This window comes from Passer montanus, unplaced genomic scaffold, assembly GCF_014805655.1.
Source record: "Passer montanus isolate IOZ18808 unplaced genomic scaffold, ASM1480565v1 scaffold10, whole genome shotgun sequence".
Lineage (NCBI taxonomy): Eukaryota > Metazoa > Chordata > Aves > Passeriformes > Passeridae > Passer > Passer montanus.
Window position 1 is genome coordinate 15,621,867 of NW_024356505.1, and position 19,549 is coordinate 15,641,415.

The following is a 19,549-nucleotide window of genomic DNA, read 5'->3' on the forward strand; positions in this document are numbered from 1 at the left end:
AGTTAAAAAACGACCCACCAGCAAAACCAAGAAACACAAAGTGAATGCAAATAGTAGCCCATACATGAAAATATAAAGGATGTTCCAAACTGTGTTGGCTCCAGATGTTTTTATGAGTTAAACAGTTTACTGTTTTCACATATTTAAAACATTCTATTTTTTTCACTTGATGTTTATAAGCTTTGGGCAAACTTGCTGGCATTGATTTAAGTTATGCTTTTGTACCACATGTAGGTTACACACACATTCTGGAAAGGTACAATGAGAACAAGAATTCAAACGTTAATATTGAGAGGCAGCAACTGCTTACAATTTTTTCCAGTAATTATTCTGCTATTACTGAGAAGCTTTGGGCTGAAGCTATAACTAAAAAGTTATATTTTTTTTACAAAGGATGCTATCATACAGCCATAGGTATTTGGTAACTGCACAGAAACTTTCTGAATCATTTCAGAAAGTGTTTGAAGCTGTTTATTTGCCTCAACATTAGTTGCCTATATTTGCATTCTCCTTATATAGTTTAAAATGAAAGCATGAAGCTCTGCACTGAACTGCATTTCCATTTCATGCGTGCTTAAAACTGATTTTTAAAGAAGTAATAAGAGCACTTGATGTAGGACTTGTGAACTTATTTGGAAACTCAGAAGCCCAGGGAAGCACATTCCTGAATAGACAGATTTGGGTATGAAGATATTGACTAAAAGGAGCTGTACCATTATAGCTTTGCTATTGCATTCTTCTTTTTCTTCTCTTCTTCACCCTTAGGAAACTCTTCTACCTCTCCCTAAAATGCTAAAATGTCCTATTTGGTTTGTCTTTTATTTCTCTTGGAAACCTTATCTTTCTCCCTCTTCCTCGCACACTCTCACTTTCTTCATTGTTCTTCACTTATTTATTTTCTTTTTTTTTTTTTTTTTTTTTTTTTTGGTCATGTGCGAGAAATCCCGCATGGCATCCTGCATCCCCTAGAATTAAGCAAGGGCATTTTTACACCGCCTTGGACCTCCCCGACCTCTCTCTCCACAGCTGCGGCGGTGCGAGGGCTACGGCGGCCCTGGAAGGAGGGGTGCTGGCATTCCTGCCCCTCCGGCCCCGGCCCCCCCGACGGCGACTCGCCCCCGTGGCGGACAGCAGCAGGTTGGAGAGCGGCGGAGGGCACGGCAGCGGCGCGGCGCGGAGCGGAGCGGTGCGGTGCGGAGCGGACCCCGCAGCCCTCGGGCCGCCGCCGCCGCCGGGGCCGCCGCGGGCGCGACGCTCCGCGCCTGGCGCTGTCTCGCAGTTATTGCTCCAAGGCAGCGCCTGTTTGTGAGGGACAGCAGCAGCACCCCTGTGCTGGCAGCCCGGCGTGCTCCCAAACTCAAGAGGGGTTCAGCCATCGAGATTTCTTTGTATTCCTCTCTTCTAATATTAGAACACATATTGAAACGATAAACACAATGAAAAGCACAAAATATTTCATCAGTGTTGTAACTGTATATTTCCTTTATTCTGAAGAAATATCAAGTTTTGAACGGTGCACAGAGGCAGCAACTTCTGCTTTGGACGCCGCTCTCTTTGTAAAGACCGCGTTGTTACAGTTAAATCTAAAGATAGTTATTAAAAAGAGTTAGATGTCAGAAAAGGGGGGAAAAATCTTACCGTCGAAAGACTGCTGCAGGTTCCAGCTCAGTCTGAAACTGCAGTGAAAAGCGGAGCAGCTGCTGAACAAAAGTTTTAGATTTTTTTTTAAAGAAAGTCTGCAAAACTAATTTCCCACAAAATAGGACTCAATTTCCGTTTAAGAAACTAGCTCTTGCAAAAGTCATACAATTGCTGATTTTTTCCACTAGCAATTGAAATTCATTTTATCTTTAGCACATGGACCCAAGAATTTAGACTTGAGAGAAATAGTTTTCCTTTTCTATTTTTTTTTTTTTAGTTTTGTTTTGGGGGGAGGAGGAGCAAGGTACATCAAGCAGGAAGAGCTGAAGAATAAAACCTCTGTGCAGTGGGCACCTCTTTGGTCATTGATCACTAAATGCGTTATCCTGATTTAAACCAGTTAAGAGCCTCCTTGGTGGCTACTGTAATTCCACTACAGGGATGTTAAAAACAACCTTTAAAAAGAAAAGCGACAACAAAAAAAAGGACAGGCCCAGACTTTCCAGGTTGTCCCCCAATCCACTAAAGACGTTTGCAACGAAGCAAATGAAGATAAAGCAAACATCATGCGACTTCTTGTTTTGAAGGGGCAGAGGGCAAGAGGGGGAACTTCTCTCTGCAGCCAGCCCTGCTGGCACGGTGGGCGCCGGGGGGTTCCTTGCAGAACCAGCCGCCGATGCTGGGGCACAGCGTGAGGCTCTTGAGGGCAGCGCCGCGGCCCACGGCGAGTGCCGGGGCGGCGGGCAAAGCGGGCGGATGACCCGCACCGGGACCCTCGGAGCGGGGCAGCGCTGCGGGCGGCCCCGGCCCCGGCCCGCTCAGGTGAGGCGCTGGCGAGAGCGCTTCAGCCCCCGGGGAAACGGGGCGGTGGTGGCCCCCGCGCCCCCCGCCCCAGAGTCACCCCCGCATGTCGCCTCACGTCTTTATTGCGCCCGCTGCCCCCGAGGGGCGGCAGGGCCCCGAGCGGTCCGTCAGCCCCGACGGGGCGGCGATGGCCCTGCGGGGGCCGAGGCCGCGGGCGCCCGGGGCGCGGGCGCGCAGCGCTGCCGCCCGCTGACGGAGCGGCTCGGCGCGGGGACGGCGCTGGCGTTTTGGAGGGAGTTTGCATGTGGTCAGTGCTGTGCTGCTGAGCCAGCCCCCAGCTCACATTACACACTACTGTATTTATAACCTCTCGAAGCTGTTTCCCCCTTCAAGCAGTTCTCTGGGACCACCTTCTATTGGCTTCAACCTCTCCCACTTCTTGACATCTGAGCAGCTCTGAGAACGGCTCATCTAGGTCCGAGTGTTTATGCAGCGGAGACTGGCCACTAGGGCTAAAGACCTGGATTATCTGAGCTCAGCTGCCTGCTGCAGAGTCTGTCGGTGCCGTTTTGGAAAAAAAAATCCCAGCCCCGATCTGTTTACAGTGAAAGTTGACAAAGGGTGGTGAAGTTGGATCTTTCCTAAACTCTCCTGCCTGGAACCTGAGACTTGCATGCCATGGATCACACACTCTTTGGCTGCCTGCGCAGCCCCCATGCCACTGCGCAGAGCTTGCACCCTTTCTCCCAGTCTTCTCTTGCCCTGCATGGAAGATCTGACCACATGTCCTACCCTGATCTGTCTTCTTCTTCTTCCTCTTGCATAATAGCGGGATACCCCAATGAGGAGGGCATGTTTGCCAGCCAACATCATAGGGGGCACCATCACCATCACCATCACCACCACCACCACCACCAGCAACAGCAGCACCAAGCTTTGCAGACGAACTGGCACATTCCTCAGATGTCGTCTCCTCCCGCCGCGGCCAGGCACAGCCTCTGCCTTCAGCCTGACTCAGGAGGACCCCCGGAGCTGGGCAGCAGCCCCCCTGTCCTGTGTTCGAACTCTTCCAGCCTGGGCACCAACACCCCCACGGGGGCAGCGTGTGCGCCAGGGGACTATGGCAGGCAGGCTCTGTCCCCGGTGGAAACAGAGAAGAGGTCCGGCAAAAGGAAAAGCGACAGCTCAGGTAAAGGCTCGCGCGTTCCCCAGCGGGGCGGGATCCCCGGGCGGCGGGTGTCGGGGGAAGCGCCGCGGTCGGGCCCCGCGGACCTGCCGCCGCTCGGCTGGGCTCCTTTAGCTCGGGCACGTTTGGCCCGGCTCGGCTCGGCTGGCCCGGCCACGGCCGCCGCTGTGCTCTCGCCGCCGGCTGACACCGGGCTGCCGGGTTGCTCCTTCCCAGCAACGCGCTCTCGGGATCTCCATCACTAACGCCAGCTTTATTAAGGCTACAGGGGGAGAAATAGAAAGAAAAAATTCAGCACGTGATAGAGTATGAAATCAAGGTGGCGGTGGGGGAGAGTTTCCTACAGCCAAGGAGAGAAACGTTTGTAGTTTTGGTGCGGTTTTCAGCATCTGGTCCCGCGGCCCCCTCCCCCCTGCCCGATACGACACCTCTGCTTCAAAATTCAGAATCCAGCGCGCTCCTTCCCCTCCGCCCCTTCGCCGTGGAGCTGACTGCGGCTCCGAGGCGATTGCACAACGCTTGGAAGCTCTGCCTTGGAAGCGGGGATTCGGGAGAGGAGCTGATGCCTTGCTACCCTGTAGGATCTGAGTGCGCCTGCATCAAATCCTCAGCGTGAAGGGGCAAAATTTGGACTCTGTGAAGCAAACGGGTGAATGGGAGTTTCAGAAAGCTGCTTCTCTTCAGTTTCTGGTGGCAGGGACAGAGGAAAGGAAGGAGCAGTCTGCCTTTTAAAATCACACTAATTCTTACTAAAAGGCGAGCATAAAAACATGTAGACCTGCAGTCATTCCAGAGCGATGATTTGGCATCAAAAAATGAATGGGCATAAACCTTGACATTATCTCTGCTTTCTAAAATAGCAAAGCCTGTCAAAGTCCTGCTCTGACAAAAGCCACTCGTCCAAGGCAACACAACTGATGGGACTTCCGTTAGGGCGCACATGAACTGGGGGGTCACCAAAAATATAGTGAGACAGGCAGGAGGCACTTGAAAGAGAGAGGGCTCAACAGATTGAAAACTCAAGAGCTGGCGTAGCAAATTATTTGTTATCACAGAAGAGAAAGTGAAAGGCTTTTCCAGATATGTATGAAATTCGTAACTGAAACCATAATCTCTTTCACTCAAAATGCTCTAAGCGTGGTAGAGGGCAAGCAACACAAAGGATTTTAAAATATAACCCTCAAGAATACCATTGTTTACTTCATTGTCCTTTATATTAGCAAACATTTACAGTTACAGTAATTCAGAAGGTATTTATCTGAATTTCGTCTCACATAGTTGGTATAGTTGCTGAAAACTCTTCTTGCGTTTAAAGCTGTATTTAGTTCAAACACTGGTGGTAAAATATTTTGTTTTGTCTTCTTTACTTTTAATGAGAAAAAGAATGATCTGATTTTTTGAGGTATATGAACAGTCCCTGTTACAACTGAGAAAATAACTGGATGCCTGCTGGTGTAAGGATTTATTGTATTTGTCGGTCTATTTAAAGCTAAAGGAAAAAAGGAAATTGGTCCATTTCACTGTCAGGGAAGTATCTGAATCACTTTCTGTTTATTTCATTCTGCAATGCAAACCAAAAAAACACCAGTGAGGAATGTCCTAAACCTTACTCTGAAGTCACCGGAGTCTTCCACTGGATAAGTGGACAAGAGTTCGAGCCTTTAGGCATGGTTATGTTTATCTTGCAATGCACTTCGATCCTCACTTTCTAAGACGTTCTGAAGATCAAGGCAGGTAACTATTTCCTCCTCCCTTCCGCTAAGAAAAAAATACAACCGTTCACACAATTGTGAATATCTCTCAAACTGAAAATAGATGTCTTTTGACAACAACTGCATAGCTGCTGTATGTTTGGTTTTTCTTCAGGAAAAGCTTGTGTTTTGGACTAAATATTTAACCCCACCCCTTTATTAGTCCTGAACTCTGATGCTAGATATTTAATGCTATTCTCATATATGGCAGCAAGAATTATTTTAGTTTGCTGTGTTTCTATATTTGTCATCCATAATTGCCCTTCATTTGATTAAACATCATCGCCTTTATTTCTCATTAATCTTTTTTTTAAAACAAATGACTGTGCTTGAAAGAATTTCTTCCATGCCTTCATCAGACTTGGAACTACTTCAATAGACATTTGTAAAAAATCCTAATAGTAAATAACTATGAGGTGAAGAGAGAGAGAGACTGCTTTAAGTTTCAGTGCCAGCATTCTGAGACAATTATTAATGTTCTTGCTTATTTACTCATATATTTCCTCTTCTTAAGCATATCACTTAAAACCACAGAATGCTCAGTGTTTTCTTGAGCACTGAATCTGTTCCACATTTCAGAGCTGAATTAACCTTAGGCTACCCCTTTCTTCCACTACTTAGCTTTTGTTTCTGTGTGTTTAAGATCACAAAGCTGTGTTTGTCGATAGTTTAGAGAATGTAAAACATGATCATTCCTTGTATCGTTTACCTTCCAAACAAGTAACTGTTTCTTAGCTGTATAGCAACTCTGAAAATTTACCAGAAGGGACACCCAATTTTACTTATTTACTTATTATGGTGATGGGAGTTCAATGTTTTAAAATTATAAAGAAAAATCCAGAGGGCGAACAGAATTTAGTATGATGGACTGTGTGTTTCTCCCTGAAACTCACATACTGCAAGGGAATGGGAGGACATAGAAACATTCTTCTCTAATCTGTTGCAGTTTCATTTGGGATTGAGAAAACAAGGTGAAATGTGCTCTCGTGATAGTTATATAAACTGACTTACAGTTTTCTTTAGCCCTAACCCAGATTTAAAGCAGTTTGGGAAGTTCCCTTTGAAGATATTGAAAGACTGCTACAGAGCAGGGTGAAATTTTCAGCTGTTCTCGTTGCAGAGGACTGGGAAATACTGCTTATGTAGTCTCAAGCCCTGCTTGCTGCAGCTGTCAGTGTCTCCATGTTTTGTAGTTGTTCTCTCATAATCTACAGAACATTCCTTTCAACCTGCATAGGCCCAGAAGTGGGTCAGTGAAGTTGCCTGCGAATTGAGGAGTGATGCATACAAATCTTTATACACTAACGTTTTGCAGTGAATAATGGCATCTGCATCCTCACCTTCGTAACTCAGCTCTTCGGGTGTCAAGGCTGTACGAGTAGAGAGACAATACTAAATTTGAGGGTTGGTTGCAAATGAAATCACTTATTTTAAAATGCCCTAATGGTCAGAATTATCTGTGTGCTAATGAGGTGCGGATGAAAACCATGCTGAGTGTATAGAAAACATATTCTTGGAGTGCTTTGTTGCTTTGTGGTATGAGTTGTTCTATATAGAATATTTTGGATTTTTCTAATGCCTCCCCTTCTCATTACTTGCCTGTGAGTTTCAGGGCCATTTTATTTCTGTTTATTATATAGGTTTTGATTCTCAGATGATGCAGAACACATAAGATGCAAAGTTACATCTGTGATTTCCTAAGTTACGTTACTTAAGTCCAAATTTTCTTAACACTTCAGTCAGGAAAAAAGCATATGAATGCCTATATAGGAAGTTCTATCTAGATTTACTGAGAAATATGAAAAAAGAGTGAATCTGGTAGCCTTAAGGAAGTCTAAAATGCTATGGTGAAAAAAACATCTGTACTATGCTGAAAAGACCAGGGGGAGGCTGAGTACAGGACAGGGAGAGGCTGAGTATGGTTGAAGGAGTTCTTCTAAGCAATACAGCTATTCAAACATTAAATTGAAAGAGATAAATATATAAGGAAATTGCATTCCTGTTAAAGCCTAATGTGATTAAACACTTGCCCTCAAGCATGAAAAGCCTTTTTAAGAAAAAAAAAAGAAACCAAATTTCACCATGGGAAAATGATTTCTGTGTGGCACAGGTTTCCAAGGAAAGGATAGCAGGTAATAAAAATTATTCATATTTTTCAATATATTGACAATAGTAGTATTTAGAAAAGCATTTCGGGAATCCACGGTTTCAACAGTTCGGCCAAGTGTTTCAATATCTGTTCCAGTGGGTTTTGTTCATTGACAAATTACATGAATAAAACCAATACTTCCCCCCCCAAGTTTTAATATTTTATAACCCTATTCTCAACATGCAAGCAGCAAAAAGTTGTATCTCCAGGGAATTTATTTTAAACACATCTAAATATCATAAATCATACATACTTGTTTGAAATGGTCTCTAAAAAACAGGTCATTTTGATAAATGATTATAAATACTGTGAAATCATGAGTTTTGAGGACTTTTGATTGGTTTCTGAAACATGTCAGTAAGAAAAATGAGCTGCACGCTTGTAGTCAAAAAGCACTGTGTAACTGATTCATCAATATGTCTCTGCTTTTCAGTGTGGTTGTAAACGGAAACAAGAAAAAATACATAATAAAGCATAGCTTTTCTGGAAAGAGTTAATTTGTTTGGTATCTTGTATAAAAGCATCACTTACCCATAAGAAAACAACATCAACAACAAAAACTCTGTAGATTTTATAAATGAAACAGTTTCAAAATCTGGTGAATAACACATGCACTTTTAGGAGAAAACTTTCAAGACTGATTGCTTATCAAATGATGGGCTTACAAGTGAGCTACTTGCTGAATTGTTTTAATAGATGAAAACTTGCAAGAAATTCACTTTTGTTCTCAGCAAATATAATCAGGAACTTTTCTAAGACTAAAATTTTGAAAGACTCTTTTGATGATATATTTTCAAAATTCTTTGCCCCTAGCCAAAGAAGAACTTTGTGTGGACAAAAAGAAAAAAAAAAAAGAACTATGTATGGCTCCTAGTTATGCATTTCTGTCTGTTTGTGTAAATGATTCAGTAGGATTTACACTTCTCCTTCTCCCCATCTTCGTCAATCCACCCTTTTAGAAACACTGGAGGGCCGATCCAGACCTCCACGGGATCACAAATGTTTTTGTGAGAAGGTCCATTGACTCCAGTGAAACCACTGAAGTGCTCAAAGCTTTTTAAGCAATCAGAGCTTAATTCTTTTACATGGACATAAAAGAAAAATGCTTTATAATTCTTGTAGATATTTATTGATAAAATGTTCGGATTGCCCGATTGTTTGAAAATTGCCAATTGAGCATTTTATATGCACATTGAATTTTAACTACATTAGTTTTAACAAATTAAGATAAAATTTGTCCTAACATATCCTAGTGTGACTTCCGTGGTATTTTCTAATGTAAGTAATCAGATTGAGTGGGGTTTTTTTTGCGTTTTTGCCATTTTTAGACATGCTAACTGTTTAATAAATGTTTTTTAATTGAGCCTGTTAATCTGCATATTGTTTGCCGTGTGGAAATACTCATTCTTTGGTGATGCAATGACTTCATATGCTCTATCTCAGTTCCTCAAGAGTAGGTTTGAGCTCTGTGTCTTGAAATTCAAGGGCAGGTAACATTATCTTTGCTTCTGTCTGCTGATGCCCTAATATTCCTCACTGGATTATTGCTTTCAAAGACACTGTTACTTGGCAGTATGAATAGTCGCCGCAGCATGTTTCTCTCAGTAGCAAAATGTACTCTACCAAGCCGTTTTGTAAGTCTCTGGAAAGGAAGCAAAATAAATCTGGTTTCATCTGCTAGACTGAGCAAAGTTTAAACCCATCAGTAAAACGTAGTTATGGTGGGGTAGGATTCAACCCTTACTTTTGCTATGCTACCCTGTGTCCTTGTTCTAATATACTTAAGAATGCAACTTGAAAGGATGCGAAAGGAAAGTCATATTTTTTAAATATAAATACTTGCATATGTCGCTAATAAGGTTTCTAACAGAAATAGTGTGGTGTTAGAGAATTTTGATAAACAGTGCTTGAGGCTACTTCATTACATCAGTGCACAGCTGGGCACTGAACCCAGTTCTATGATCTGTCTCGAGCCTGTGCCCTGTCCTTTTATGACTGTTTGCCCAACTTATATAATGGCCATACCAGTGCTTTCCTTCCATTTGGAAAGTACTGTAAACTTTTATGAAACTAAAAGCTTTGTGTGCGTGTGTGTGCGTACATGCTTTTTATTTTTAGTAGGCTTTAAAGACTTACAGATCTGCATCACAATTTCTCTAGTACTGCTAGTTGCAGGGTGCGAGCAAGATGGTGCGCAGCCACCCTGCAGAAAAAGCCTTCCTCCTGCTACTCAGGAGGGTAATTGCTACAGCAGGGCAATTGCATCACCTTTACCAGCATGAGCTGTGTGACTGCACACATGGCCAGAAGTCATTTGACTTCTGCAGTGAGGGTCTGGGGTCTTCCATGAGCATGTAGATGCTTTTCTTTTTGTTTAACGAAAACCTGAATTCAAAAATAGCCTGATGTAATTGTGCTGGGTACATGCAGTCTAGTCCTAGATTTTAAGTATTTGAATCAGTAAAAAGAAAGTTACTGAAATAAATGGTTTATAAACAGACATGCTAGGGGAATTTCACTAGGAAGATACTGATGACAAAACTCCACTGATTTTTGTTAGGACCACCACATTTTAAGTTGTGAGTTCTTACTCTAAACGTAGCTTAGCTTGGGAGAAGGAGATAGACCAGTTAGCCATAGTGGTGCTTAAGGTTTTTTGTTACATGGTGTCTTGAATTCTTCCAACTGCAAATACGGTGAAGGAATGCTTGTTTTAAAAAACACTGCTGCCATTGGTCTTTGCTTTCTAGCATATGTTGTCCTTTTATTATACATTGTCTTATTTATTAATACATATTACAAAATCTATGTCCTTTGATAAGTTTACCTACACCATGTCCATCAAAAATAATATTTAATAGACAATAGTATAAATCACAATGATGTTATTCATTTTACTCTGCAAATTTTATACATGCATCTGTAACTTCATTAGTGCAGAGTTGCATAGCTGAATCCTAACATTCAATGAATGAAGCAAAGTGATAAAAACCCACATTAAAAAAACGGGACATAGTAGTAGACAGTGCACTGTAATACATGAAAGTTTTCTACTGAAGTCTTCTATTAAACACTATAAATAGACTACTTAGGTTGTCAAAATTCTACTTGCTAACATCAGTAATATTAAAGATGTAATGTTCACTGTAGATTAGGAAGGATTTTTTTTTTTTTAAGAGCTTAGACCTATAGAAGATACTAAGGCACCCCTATTCAGAAGGTGAGTTGATTTTCTGTGTGGAACTGTAAATTTTTATAAATAGTTTTGGGGATAGGTCACTTGACTGGAAGTTGTACATATTAATAAATACACATATGATTATATGCCAAAAGAGAAATCTGGAATAAAATTTGGAAATTTGCTACTGAATATTTTATTGTTTAATGATGGATGTAATCACTGAATGCCGTGCATTCTGCAATCCCTGGAGCTTCTTACTCAATGCAATGGAAAAACGTAGTCTGAACTTTGTATTGAAAATTACCTGTGCTGAACAAGCCTCACAAGACAACATCTATGAGAAGTTAATGGTCATGTGAAACAAAGTCATATTGTACTCGATTCTATGTTTTCTTTTGTTTTTCTTCAACAAATGAAACTAAATAATTGATGAAACCAAAAGAAGCAAGTCTCAAAGCAATGAGTCAAATCTTTAATTTATGACAGAGTAGTTTTACTAAACCAATAAAATCTAGTGGATTATGAAAATCTGATGGATCTTCCTTTCTTTCTTTCTTTCTTTCTTTCTTTCTTTCTTTCTTTCTTTCTTTGTCTCTTTTTTCTCTCTTTTTCTCTCTATTGTGCTCTTTCTCCTGCTCTTTCACTCCTCCTCTCCTCTCCTCTCCTCTCCTCTCCTCTCCTCTCTTTTTCTTTCCTTTTCTTCTTCTGTTTTCCTCTCCATTGCTGCTTCTTGGGCTAAAGAAAAACTAGTTGATTTGAACATTATTTTATAGCAAATAGGATATGAAAAACTAAAAATGAAACAGATTACTGCAATCTTTTAAAAGTCCTTCTTCCTTCTACATTCTCTCAGATCTCTAATAGCTATTTCTTATTTTTAGCAAGTAAGTCTGGACAAATGCTGCCTTACATAAACTGTTAGATGCACTTCAGTATCCTCTGCCACTATTGTGAGTTTTAATTCTTAGACTGTGATCTTATGATGATTGTAGTGTGCATTTAATTTTGTATGTTGGGAGATGAATGAAACCTCGGGAAGCTGAAGTCAAAACTAGCTATTGAGTGGAGCCACGACTTCACAGCTGAAGTAGTCATGAAGTAGTACTTTGATATGAACACTGCTGAAGTTAAGTGTATGTTTACACATTTTGGTGAATTGAGGGCATTAGTCACTTAAATTTACCAAGCGGAAAAAACTGTTTCCCACTTTGGTCCTCCTAAAAATAGATACTAAAAAAATCTGTTGGACATATGTGGGCTGACAATATAGCTCTGAAGAGAGTTGAATGAACTGTGGGGTTTTCTACCTGCCAAGCAAAAAATGGCATATTCTAGATGGATACAATATATCCCGAGTGTGCATGGGGGCCTCTTTGGCAGGGGGTGTTTTGAGTGAGGCTCCTCAGGCACATTGGCCTCAATAGCTTTTCAAGCCTTTCATTTTCTTTCTCCTGGTGGAGAATACCAGAATGCTGTAGGCTTCATAGAATATGTGGGCAAGTAAAAACTACTCATTAAAATGTGCTTATTACTGTAGAAAGAATGGTAGGAACAGTGACTAGATGTCTCCCAAATTTGTAAAAATATCAGTTTGGTTTACAGAAGAAAAAAGAATTTAAGTCAGATGTGTTGATAAACTAAACGACAACATATTTTTGCGAGGCTTTGGTACACTGATTTGCTAAAAATGGTGTGAATAGAAGCTTAGGCAGCTATAGCGGTGTTGACCACTCAAAGATTTCTTGTAAAACTGTGCTTAGAATGCCAAATAGTATTTTCTGCCAGAAGAAAGCAGCAGTATAATTGGGGATTAAGCACATTCACGCCTTTAAAAGTTATATTTTCAGAACTAGACATTAAAATCTAGTAAAAGTCTGCAATTCATACCCGTCTTATGTAGGGCTTAGGAAGAGCTGAGAATGTTACAAGTTCTTTGCAGTTTGGTTTGATTGACTCAGAGTTGACATAGTAATATTAAGCTCTTTTCCCCCCCCCTCTGTTTCTATAATCTTATTTTGGGAGTACCACAATGACCTCAAACTGCAGCTGTGTCTTAAGTCTTTGCGTTCCTGAGGACATTAGAACAATACACACTAATGGTCTCACTCCTGGCTCCCTCTCCCTCCCTCCCTCTCTCTCCCTATTTCTTTTTTTACACAAGCCTACTTCTGAAGGACTGTGTGATTATATAGCCTTTCAATTTCCATTCACCCATGCAAAATGAGCGCTCTCTTAATTTCAAAACAAAAAATACGACCTTCTACCTTAATCAGATTTCCATTAGATGTAACCTACAATAACTTAAGAACTGCACTGATCTGCTAAATAAGGTAATGTAATGTTAGTTCTATTAGGCAATGCAAGATGAAACAGTTATGAGTCAGATAAAAATAGAGGGCTTCGTTAGCAGTTGTTCATGGGCCATCTTGTATCTGCAGAATTATCTCTTTTTTGGATATTATTAACACTTTAATTTACATTATTTTAATAGCTTATTGGGTCAATAAAGAGAGTAACAATTCTGTCTGTATTATTTGTTTTTATGAAATAATATATTGGTATTAAAAGAGGCAAATGCAATGTCTTAAATTCTAAATGTAAAAAAAATGATGTGAACATGCACAGGAGAAAAACCTTGAGACAAAAGTGCAAACAATTTTGATTGTTGCATATTATGAAGAAATATTCTGCCGAGCTTGTAGTTTGGCTTAGTTTTGCATTTTAATTTTTACTCCACTCATTCTGAATCCTTTGCTTTTACACTTCAGTACATTGCTACAACTTTATGAGACAAACATCTTTATTATTTTTATATGAGTATATGTACAGAAATCTAACAGTATTCAAACCCTATAAACCAATCTTTATTTCACTGGTTCCAAACTGAAATGTAGACAAAGACAGAAGGCGCCAATTGAGTTTGCAGTCTGCTGGCATGAGAAATATCAGAGATTTCAGATTCTTGTGTTTGCAAACATATTGAGAATGCTTTGCCAGACATGACACCCAAACAAACAATTTTTTTTGGACAGAGGTTGTGTGTTTCAAGTACAGTGGCTAAAAATGTCCAGCCATTTTAAATTACATTTGGTGAAATATAATTTAGAGAATGACCCAGTCCTTCAAATTCTTGGGAAAACCATTTCCTTTCCTCCTGCAGTAGTCACAGCTTTGCCAGTCTGTTACTCTAATTCTGACACAGCTTAGGTTACTGTGTATAATTTTTCTGTAATTAACAGTATAATGTTGACAAAGTTAAGCACAAGGATGTCAGTTACTACCCTCTTGTTGATTCCTTCAGCTCGATGCTGTGCGGCTAAGAAATGTTTGTAGTTCCACCATGTATGGGCAGGTACTCTGAAAATATTGTTTATGGAGGCTCTGGCTTATCTTGTGTATTTCAAGCATGTTTCCACAGCTAATTGATAGTCTTAATTCACACATGAACTGAAAGATGCATCCATGTTAACCGGGAAACGTTTGTTTTGGTTTCTTATGTAGAGAACTGGAAAGCTTGGTGTTACCCATCTGGCTGCATCTTATTGCCGGCCTGTTAATTAAAAGGACTTTGTTAACATAACAGCAGAGTCTTACTATGAAAACCAGACCTGAAATCTACAATGAGGTGAAAATGCAAGAAGTATTGCTGCTATCTGAGGTGTTAATACAAACCTACATGGAGCCTTTCTAGTTCAGAAGATATTTGGAGAGGAGTACATATTCCCTAAATACCTCTGGAAGAGTATTTCTGTGAGTTTTGGAACTGAAACAAGTCTAGGGAATATGTGTATCCTCTTGGACAACAAGCACAAAAAAGGAGGTCTCACTAGTCAGCCTTTGCACCTTCCCTGCCATGTCATTTAATGGCTCATATATCTCTGCTCTCCATAAAGCCAAACTTTATGTGGTAAAGGTCGGTTTCTTTACAAAAGCAGACAGCATTTCCTTTCCTTCCAGGGCAAGAATGCACAGATGTAGGAAAAAAATGCTCACAAAGGAGACCTAGGGTGAGCACAAAGCATCTTTTACAGGCATAAAAAAACCTTTGTCCTTGGTTTGCCCAGTGCAAGGCCATAGGCTACTGCTTTTTCTGACCAGGTTGAGAGCTATGATTTAGAAGAACTTATTTTGCTGTGAGACTTTGAAAGTTTTTTTTTTTTCTCTTCTCTCTTTCCAACATGTTTTCAGATTGGTTTTGCAAATGATCTCTAAACTACTTAGCAGAAATTAAATCCTGTTTTTTCTGCCCTAGTCCTCTCCTGGCTCTTATTTTAAGCATGCCAAAACCAAAGCTGATGAAATGATCACACCTTTCGATCATATCCTTTTGAAATTTCCTTCCTAGAATCATTCTTCTGGTTCCACCTTATACTCTCAGAGTTAAACTAATTTCGCTTCAAGGTGTTGCCCAGTGCCTCAGTCAATATTTTGGATCCTGTTTCTTACCAACCTCAACATTTTCTCCATGCTGTCTTAACCATGCTCTTCCTTTTTCCATTCACACTTTTCTCTGACTTCAGTATGGTTCACATACATGCAAGAAACATATAAAACCAATATTCTGTCATTACCCTGTTAGTTGTCACCAAGCTATCATCTCTTTTTTTAACATGAACTTCTTTTTGGTAACTGTCGGTCTGTCATGGCTCTTCTGTGGACTTATGGTCTGTAAGAAAAGTGCGCAAGACAAGAAGTGAAAACAAACAAAAAAAAACAAACAAAAAAAGTTCCTTCATTTGTCCTCTCTTCTACAGAGGTTTTTACTCCAAAAGGGTGTGCACCACAGAGAAGATTCTGTAAACAGCTATAGCAAAAATCAAGCATGACCCAGACCTGACAATACTGACATTTAGTATCAAATAACAGTGATGTACCCAGTGTTGAGCAGAACTGTGTATAAAAACAAAGTACTTGAAACTAAGCCAAATGTGTGAAAAAAAATTAACTTTCTTAAAATACACTCTTTTAACTTCTAGAATTTAAGTAATCACTTGTGGCAGAAGGAATGTGGTTCAAAGACAGTAAAGTCTCATTTTGAAGGGGCCTGTAAAATCTTTAAATAGCATTGCAAATTGTTCTTTTACTCCAGTTTTCTGTAAGAAGAATTTTGAAAACAGTAAAATATTTTTATGTGATTCCATTTCACTGATCTAATAGACATGAACACATATCTGGGGTGTGTGTGTATGCATGTATATATATATATATAGATAGATAGATAGATAGATATAGATATAGATATATATATTTATATGAAATCTAAAATAACGATAGATAGGGACCTGGATAGTCCATGTGATTTGACTGGTTCAGCATTTGGTTATACTGAGTTATTTTATTTCTAAAAGTGTTTCAAAACCAGTTTGGGAAAAAGGAGGAAGCTTCAGGAAGGGAGAGAAAAGTTCTGATGATACCTTTTGAATGCTTGGACTTGGCAATTTTTCAGTTATTTTCAGTGTCTAGAGTTTTTCAGCGTAATACCAGCAAATAGAAGCGGTGGTAAAATTACAGAATATCAAATCTAAACTCTGGAGACATAAATTCACATGAGGATCAGCTCACAAGATTGGCTGCTTTAGGGCTAGTCTCCAGCAGTCTTTTTTCCATATTAAAAAAAAACAAAAACAAACAAAAAAAAAAAAAAAAACCCAAAAACAACATACAGTTTGGCACAACCTTCAGGCTCAGTGAAGAGGGTTTTATTCGAGGACCAAAGTAGACAAAACCAGTAGTTGCCAGAATTGAGGTGCATTTGCACAGTACGACAGTTTTACAGCTTTTGTCTCAACTCTTCTATTTTCCTTGCTAGGAGTAAATCTCTTTGGGTTTTGGTAAGAGCCCTATCAACTTTTTAGAGGAGGAAGGGAGGAGATGCTAACAAACCTATAAGTGTGTTTTGTCAGTATCTCACATTTCTGGAGCACACATAAGAATCTAACTTTTTGGGAAGACTTATTTTTAAAAAAAGAAAAAAGACAAATGATCTTCTGGTCAAAATTTAGGAAAAAAAAAATAGAAAAGTTATAGACTTCTGACAGTGATGGAGTCCTTTTCCCTTCCCCCACCTCTCATCAGCAAGCTGATGTTTCCAGCAACTTCAAAAACAGAAGACCTCTCTGTAATCCTAAATGTGCATAAGGAACAGATTAAAGTCCTGATTTGTGAAAAAAATTGAGCATATGCTTAAGAGCCATTGACTTCAATGAGAGTTAAATACGTCCTCACACACGCTTCTTGAACTAAAGACTAATAAGGATATTAAAAAGGATCAAGAGGCTGCTCCTCTTCAGGAAATGTGGCAAAACTTCCATAGCTGAAAAGTATTTTGGTCATAATCGTACTGACTCTCATCACCCCTCACCTCACCTCACTTCCAATCGACACAGAAGAGTAAAAACCCTTCTCTCTATCTCTTCCCCTCTCTTTTCCTCTTTTCTCCATGCTGGTCTATGCCAGGCTAAGCTTACTCTGGTTCCAAAGAAGAATTACAGACTCTGCAGTGTCCATTAGTGATGACATTATTTCCATATGTAATGAATGTGGATGAGGGTCAGATAATACAGTGGACGGTGGCTGAACAACCCCCCTGAGAGAATTAATGATAAGATAATTAATTACATTTCTGTATGGCTGATTTATCTAGAGAAATCTTATGTATAGGGAAAAAGGTACCCCCTGCCAAACAGCAATCCATATTAATATTCTTTTATTAGACGAATGACAGATAGAGTGAAATAGTGATGACTAAAAAGCTTGAGTGTGGGTTGATTCCTTTCAATTCAGCATGACAAAATGGGTTATATAGATGGTTTTTGAGTGTGGTACTCATTTATTAAATGCTCATTTGGACTTTAAAAAATAGCTTGCCTTCATTAGCCATCTCAGGAATCAGACTCCATGGTGTAATAAATCTCAGTTGCAGGAACTTTGGCCTGCTACTCATCTTAAAAAACTCTGTATTTTCTTTTTCTGAGCCTCGTCTCATACTCTGCTAGAGTCCTCAGTAACTTATCCCTCCTCTTTGTTATCCAGATTTAAAAGGCTGTTCTCATACATTCTTATAGGCAGGAGTAGCCAATTTGGGGAGCATTTGTTTTCTTCAAGTCACTCATTCCAGATTTTTAAAAATTTTTCTTAATAAAAACTCTTTCTAAACTGAAGCTCAGAGTTACCTTTGGCATAGTGTCAATTTAGCATAGTATCATTTAGAGGACATAATTTTTGTGAGAATTATAGAGCAGTAGAAACTTTGAACCTAGTTTGGAAAAGAAAAACTGATGGGAAAGGTTCTTATGGAGTAGAGGAAAAGCTGAAAATCGACATTATGTTTTTTTCCACACGTTATATTTTATTAAATTAGCTCATGTAAATTAGCAATGATGCTTTCTGCTAACTCTTTTTATGTACTTCTTGAAGAAAAGTTGTTCTTGCTTCAACTCAGAAGAAAGCCCAAATTTCTATTCATACTTTTGTGTGTTCACTAGTTGCTCTGTCCTTTGCTGCTGTATGTGCTGTAAAATTAAAGTGAGATACACAGGTGTTATTTCCTTTTGTCCAGTCATGAACTTGCTTGAAAGTGGTGAGTTGCAGACGTGTGGTACTACCATAATGCCTGTCTGTCTTAATAGTTGCCCTCTAACATTTAAATACACTCTTATGATTATTTTGTACAGATTTTAACATCTGAGGATGTATCAGGGTCCAGGCACAATGATGTATCCTGGACTCTTGCAGAGCATTGCAGCTCCTGTATCAGCATCCATGCCACTGTAGGGTGGACGTAGTTGTCTTGAGCAGCAGGAATTCTGTACGTTTAAAACTTCCCTTAGTAGCATGTGCTGATGCACACATCGACTTATATTCTATTTCCACACCATGATGTGATCTCCTTTTTGTTTTCTTGTATAATTAATTTGGTATTTTTTTTATTGTTTCTGCTGCTATGTTTTGCGTTATGCTGATTTTCAGTCTGTTGCATCTTCAAATCCATGAGTTAATGTTTGACAATCTTTGGATAGCCAAGTAAGATGTATAAATGTATTAAACATTACATGTATTAAACATTAAATGTATTAAGCAAAAAAATTTTGTTCTAAAAGATATTATTTTTAAAGATGCAGTTTTACAATGACTCTATACAAAATTTAAGCCAGCTACAAATAAAAATAAAATACGGTAAATAGTCCCTAAATGTGTATTCTGCAAAGTTAGTGTTTTATTCATCTAACTGTACTAAGGAATTTAAAAGCTGGAAAAACTGGCATTAAACTTAAAGGGCAATGGAAAGTTAGTAGCCTAAACATTTGTTTTGATTCATATGGAGGGAAAGAATTTGGACCAGATGCTTGAAAGAGCTCAAAACCCAGAAGCCCCCATTGTTCTTCATTTAGGTACCTAAATGGTAACAGTTGGGTGTGCAGTTTTCTTGAAAGCTGATCCTTTTGTGTTGAGGCAGCTTTTAGGGTTTAGCCTATCTCTTCTTGGCTATAGAACTTAACTGTAAATATTATATTCCAGAATTGTCCCACATCCATATCCTTTAAGCATTTGCTTATTATTATGAGGTCTATTGTTAATATTGCAAGGCTGCAACCCCTTCAGCGTGTCCTGGATTTTAAAAATACATGTCCCTCATGTTGCTTTCATCCTGGACACATTAATTCTCTGCATCTAACTGCTTTGGTAACACCTTTGCAAGGAGTTCAAGCAGACTGTAGATTCTTAAAATGCTGTATATTCATATGCTTTTGTTTTCTTTAGGCTGGCTATCCTGTAAAATACAAAATATTTTAGAAGAAGGAGGGCTTTGCACTTTCTTCCATGAAGTGAGCTAGTCC

General features: G+C 39.6%; 1 protein-coding gene across 1 annotated transcript in view; it reads left to right on the plus strand.

The window, feature by feature from the left end:
• The first annotated feature begins 2,700 nt into the window (after positions 1–2,700).
• The window catches only part of MEOX2 (mesenchyme homeobox 2), a 51,897-nt gene continuing 35,048 nt past the window's right edge, over positions 2,701–19,549 (plus strand). Inside the window, exon 1 of the mRNA XM_039709982.1 lies at positions 2,701–3,634. Coding sequence (XP_039565916.1) covers positions 3,124–3,634 — 511 coding nt within the window. The 5' untranslated portion in view covers positions 2,701–3,123. The remainder of the gene's footprint in view (positions 3,635–19,549) is intronic.